This window comes from Solanum stenotomum, unplaced genomic scaffold (assembly GCF_019186545.1).
Source record: "Solanum stenotomum isolate F172 unplaced genomic scaffold, ASM1918654v1 scaffold6600, whole genome shotgun sequence".
NCBI lineage: Eukaryota > Viridiplantae > Streptophyta > Magnoliopsida > Solanales > Solanaceae > Solanum > Solanum stenotomum.
The window spans coordinates 14,799-20,487 of NW_026036278.1; the positions used below are offsets into that span (position 1 = coordinate 14,799).

Sequence of the window (5,689 nt, forward strand, 5' to 3'; positions counted from 1 at the left end):
AGAGTATAAATGAAAAAAAACAAAATCTGGTAAGTGCTCGGGTCAGGTAAATCGGAAAACTGGGTGAGTGGATTTATTTTAATGAACTTTCTTAAAATTCAGCTTTGACCCTTCGGGGTGGCCTAGTGGTTTGAGCTTGGGACTTCCATGTTGGAGGTCTCAAGTTCGAAACCCCTTGCCAGCGAAAGCAAGGGGTTTGCCTTCTGGGTCGAGCTCGTCGCACCAGGCTTGTCTAGTGCGGGTTACCTCTCCTATGTGGTTTGCGAGCTATTGCATAGGAGCGGGGGTTTTACCCTGTGCGCACCCAAAGGGTAGCGGCTGCGGGTTTCCCTTGTCATAAAAAAAAATAAAATTCAGCTTTGACCATTAGTCAAAGGGCACAAGTGAGCCAAAAATATAACTAGAGAGGTATTCTTAGCAAAGTAGGTTGATGAAAGGGTGCATTGACCTTTTGCGATAGTCCATGCATTTTTGGCCCTTCTCTGTTAAATCAATTGTTTGAAAGAAAAAAGACAGGCTCTGTAACAAGTGAAATTAATTGAATATTTCAGATGAGTCGCCGAAGATAAAACATGATTCCCAAGGTCTACTATCTATGGCTATTGCTGATCGTGATGCACGCGGTTCTATATTTTCCATCACCTTTCAGGCTGACCATCATCTTGACAGGTTTGTTATAATTTCTCAAGAAAGTTTAGTGCCTCTTGTAGATGCTGATTGTAATTTCCTACTCTGCTGGAAGCTTGCTTTTACAGATTGCTGCATAATATTTTTCTTGACAGGAAATGTGTAGTCTTTGGGAAACTTATTGATGGCCTTGAAGTTCTTAAGAAGATTGAGAGTGTGGGAAATGAAGAGGGAAAACCTGATGTGACTGTGAAGATAATCAATTGTGGCGAGTTACCTGATGGTGAGACTTCTGAAGTTCCATTGCTCTTGGAAGCTTGCTTTGGAATACTCCTTTACTGTTGTTTCTCCATGTAGTTTTTGTTAATTGAAAATTCTGCAAGTTATGAGGCTTTATTTAATTTTACTTCTCCTTCGTGCAGATAAGAGAAAGCTAAATAAATTGAAAAATGGGAAGAACAAAAAATCCTCCAAAGAGAGAAGGAAAAAGAGGAGGAGATATTATACATCAGAATCAGAGAGCTCTACAGATAGTGATACCGAGTCTTCTGAGTCTGAAAGTGATTCTGACTCGGATGTATCTTCTGGTTCTGAAATTAGCTCATCAAGTGATGATAGAAGGAGGAAGAGGAAGAGATCTAAAAGAGACAGGCATAGACGTTCCAAAAGAAAGGAGAAGCGACGTGAGAAAAAGCGCAAAAGGCGTGACAAGAAATCTAAGCGCAAATCAAAAAGGTTGTTCTTCAGTATTCTATCTTTTGTTCCATATGTTGTTAAGTTGCGCAGTTTGAGATGCCATATGTTCAATAATGGGGGTAACAATTGGAATATTTTCTTTTATCTCTGACTATAATAATTTCATTCCATGTGGGAATTTAAGAGACTGAAGTTCTTTTCATTCCAATATTCTTTACCAGGGCATCAGACAGTCCTTCAGAAAGTGAGAGTGGACGTGATGGTTTAGAGGAAGATGGTGTAAGACGGTCTTCCGAAGGAAAGCACAAAAGTATGGAAAAGAAAACAGGTATTTCAAAGAATCTTGTATTTGTTGGTCTCTAGCCCTCAGTTACGTAAACATGCTCCTTTGATCGTTTCTGGATTCAGGAGTCGATTCCAAGTCTGTATATATGCATCAGATTTCTCTTTTTTGGATGCATTAAAACTCTATTAATTTGGGAGTTGTAAAAGTTGGCATGCTTTTGTATCTCTTGCATTTTCAAATGATGGTTCCGTCCAGTATAATTGCAGCAATAGGCCATGCATAGTGGTGAGAATGTTGTTAATTACTGTAGAACTTTTTGTGTAGGTATACAATAAGACCAATATTTTTCCGACTTGATTCTTAAGGTTTATCTGTAGGATTAAAAAATGCTCACAAGCAAGCAGGTCTAAGGTTACATCAAATAATAAGCCTAACCACATGATTCCCCCAGAATTACTGTATTTTCATAAGTTTTATTTGAATCTTTTCCAAGTCAACGTTCTTTGTTTGGCATGTGCAGCTGGATTCTTTGAGTTTCTTTCACATCAGGCAAGGTTCTCAGCCTATCATTACTGAACAATTCTAAGAGCCTGTTTGGATTGGTCAAACCCACTTTTAAGTCATTTTTAGTTTTTGGAAGTGTTTGGCAAGGTTAAAAATAACTTAAAATAAGTTTAAAATGACTTAAAAAAGTTAAAAACTAAAAGTAAGTCTCCCCTACTTTTTATTTTTAAACTTAAAAGTCATTTAAGTTCGACTTCTTATTTTTTGACTTACAAGCTACTTTTTTTAAGTCAATCCAAACGGGCTCTAATTCTGGAGGGGGAGCAGACTGCAGTTGATCTTTTGAGTGATTGACACTGTTGTTCAAGCTTCTTTATACACCAATAATCCCGCAACTCACCAGCAAATTCTATTTCACCACTTTGTGATTTTTCATGAAAAGTAGATAAATTCTTGAGCTATCCATTTATTTCTCTTTCTGTTTCTAGGTGTACTTTCTTATTCTTCACTTGTTGCTGTCAAGTATTGAACCTTTTTTCTCTAAATTTTACTAAGATTTTTGAAGTAATATAATATTGTTTCTGGTTTCATAAAGTTCTTTCTATGATGGTACTACATCTGATTCTTCATCTCCCCATCTAAAAGGTTTTCTTGTACACACTTTCTAGTTGATGGGATTATGTTTTGAAAATCTGTGATTCGCTGAAGTTTTTGCATTTACAGTATGGATATAACATTTAATCTATACTGGTCATATTGCAACCTTCTTGACTCTTTGAAAATCTCTATGATGTAACTTGCTCGTGGTTAACTGGTTTACGGACATTTTGCAGAAGGAAATCATTCTCCTTCGCTTGAGGAGGGAGAAGCAGTTTCTCTTCATCACAAGAAAGAGGCAACTGACATTTTTGAAGGAGAGGAGGTAGAATTTCCCAAGGAGAACGGAGAGCGTCAAAGCAATAATACCAAAATGGAAATTAGATCTGATAAACCTGTTGATAGGCAGCCTGATGTGGTGGATGATCACCCTGGCAAATCTAGGTTTACTTTTCATTTCTCATTGCTACTCGGTTATTCTTTTTGCTTATGGTTTCTTTCAGAATCAGAATTTTATTAGAAGTCATTGAGCAGGAGCAGAAGCATAAGTCCCAAAAGGACAATGAGTAGGAGTATGAGCATTAGTCCTCGGAGGAGTTTAAGCAGAAGTCGAAGTGTTAGCCCAAAGCGTAGTGTGAGCAGAAGCCCAAGTGTGAGATCCAGACGTAGTGTAAGCAGAAGTCCAAGTCGCAGTGGAAGTCCGCATCGCGTCTCACAGAGGAGGAGCAGCAGCATTGTTAAGAGTCGCAGTGGTAGTCCCGCAAGAAGCATTAGTACAAGCCCAGTGGGAGGCAAGAGGGGAGGAAGTGTCAGCGTGAGTCCTCCAGCAAGAGCTCATTCACGCCGAAGGAGCAGCAGAAGTCCCTCAGCATCTCCTAAAAGGCAACTTACCCCAAGTCCACCCAGAACCTCATCAAGGAAATCAGTGAAATCAAAAAGCCGAACACCAGTTAGATCTGATAGAAGGAGTCCAAGTGGAAGCCCTGTTAGGCCTTCTCGAAGGAGCCCAAGCAGAAGTCCTGTTAGGTCTTCGCGGAGGAGTGCAAGCAGAAGTTCGGGTAGGGTTCCTTCAAGGCTTAGGCCTTCTGGAAGGAGCCCTAGCAGAAGCCCTGTCAAGTCTTCTCGACGGAGTGTAAGCCGAAGTTCAGGTAGGGTTCCTTCTAGGCGAAGCCCAAGCCGAAGTCCAGGTAGGGCTCCTAGCAGGAACAATCGACGCAGCTATTCAAGAAGTCCTGGTAGTGCAGGTCGTAGGGCAAGATCTCCAGTGTATGATCGTGCGAGGAGCTCTTCAAGAAGTGCTTCAGTGGATGGATCTCCCAAGCGCATTAGGAGGGGAAGGGGCTTTAGTGAGCGTTACTCCTATGTTCGTAGATACAGGAGTCGGTCTCCTGATCGGTCCCCTGCTAGGCCATACCGTTATGGTGAGCGTGACAGGTGAACATCACAAACCTTTCTAATTTGTACAGGAAATAAAAATAGAAATCTTCTTTCATTAATTTTCTTCTTTTGCAAGATATTCGAGATACAGGAGATCACCTAGGCGTTATAGGAGTCCACCTAGAGGAAGAACACCACCCAGGTCTGGTATCTCTGCTACATGCTACTTTTGTTAGATTTATCTTTGGCAGGGAGCTAATCTGTCACTGCCAAAATGCAGATACAGAGGCAGAAGAAGTCGAAGCCGCAGTGTCTCACGTAGTCCAGTGCGTTACCGTGCTCGCCGTTATAGTCGAAGCCCCGTACAAAGTCGCTCTCCTGTGGACAGATATCGCAGGTCGCCATCAGCTGAACGCCGTAAATCACCTTCTCGGAGCAGAAGCCGATCAGAGTCGAAATCATCTCGGGGCTCACAATCACCAAAGCAAGTCAGCAGAGGCAAGTCAGTATCATCCTCGGCGAGTCCCCCTGGGAAGGCAGGTCTTGTTTCCTATGGAGATGGATCTCCTGAATCGGGATAGGGAGTACATGTAGTTGCTGAGTAGAGTGCACTGGACATACGTATTTGAGTTTTCACCATTCTGCGACTATGGCTTGGCCAAATGGATAGTCTTTTCCTATGTAGTGGAGTGTGGACAACGTTTTGGATACTTAATACTTGTGTGCTTGGTGTGTGCGTGTGATTTATGATGCTTTTGAATAATTTGTCATGCTCGGCTATTAGAATTGGCATAGGGAGTAATGTTCAGACTGTTTGCTTACGAAATATTGGATGAGCATCATCACGCAATGTTATTTTGGATTTCTTCCATGGAGGAATTTGGGTTCTTCACGTCAGTGAAGGCCTATTTTGGACTAGTCATTTGTTGGTTTTGGTCGACCTTGATAACTTCCATGGCTTGAATTTGCAGCGGCAGAGTTCTTATTTGTGCCCATTGATATTCTGCATCCTTGTCTCTTTTCTTCTAGGTATATTTTGAAATAGTTCCTGTGTTTCCTGTTTAATCTGTGGGAATGATCATCTTCAAAATTCAATTGAGAGCCATTTCAGGTTGCTGGCTACAACTTGCATTTGGCAGCAGGGAAAAATTAGTTATGATGCCACTGCTTTGCCATTCTGGTATGATAATCTGTATTGTTAAGCTGATGGCAAAGCGACTTTTGCTTTCTACTTTGGGTAGTGGAAGTTAGTTTTGGGTTTCCTGTTGGGATGGTGGGAAGGAAGAGAGGCACAAAATAATAGAGATGTAATATCGTTTCCCCTAAGGTGCTTGCTGGGTAGGGATGTTCCCGGTTTGGGTAAAATGTATCCGTATGAAAAATCAAATCAAATCATTTTTTATATTTTTTTGTTTAGTTTTACATTTTTAAAAATTGATGGTATTTGGTTTGACTTTTGTTTTGTTCTAAAAATAATAGAAGGAATGATTAAATGAATAATTTTGAATGTCTTGTAGTTATTACTAAGATTTATTTGTGAAAGTAAGAAAGTTCAAAACAAAAAGGCCAGCAAAAGGTCAAATTTGGTTCAAGCAGCAAAAA

The 5,689-nt window shown here is 40.6% G+C and overlaps 1 protein-coding gene across 2 annotated transcripts; it reads left to right on the top strand.

The window, feature by feature from the left end:
• The first annotated feature begins 459 nt into the window (after positions 1–459).
• On the top strand, positions 460–5,498 carry LOC125852890 (peptidyl-prolyl cis-trans isomerase CYP95). Of its 2 annotated transcripts, XR_007445082.1 has the most exons (9): positions 460–669; positions 783–910; positions 1,050–1,362; positions 1,545–1,651; positions 2,947–3,154; positions 3,245–4,144; positions 4,224–4,289; positions 4,368–5,116; positions 5,199–5,498. XR_007445082.1 is itself a non-coding variant. In XM_049532568.1 (8 exons), the coding sequence occupies exons 1-8, from the start codon at positions 596–598 to the stop codon at positions 4,666–4,668; spliced, it is 2,097 nt and encodes a 698-aa protein (XP_049388525.1). In that variant the 5' UTR covers positions 460–595; the 3' UTR covers positions 4,669–5,498. The 2 variants fall into 2 exon arrangements, 1 of the variants encoding a protein (XP_049388525.1); XM_049532568.1 differs by having other exon boundaries at positions 4,368–5,498.
• The last annotated feature ends 191 nt before the right edge of the window (positions 5,499–5,689 follow it).

What these genes read in the sequence shown, in the direction of transcription:
- LOC125852890 (XM_049532568.1), top strand. Translation starts at nt 596, where the DNA reads ATGGCTATTGCTGATCGTGATGCACGCGGTTCTATATTTTCCATCACC. An exon ending in TTGTGGCGAGTTACCTGATG is followed by an intron (nt 911 to 1,049) that starts GTGAGACTTCTG and finishes TCCTTCGTGCAG; the next exon opens with ATAAGAGAAAGCTAAATAAA. An exon ending in GATCACCCTGGCAAATCTAG is followed by an intron (nt 3,155 to 3,244) that starts GTTTACTTTTCA and finishes GTCATTGAGCAG; the next exon opens with GAGCAGAAGCATAAGTCCCA.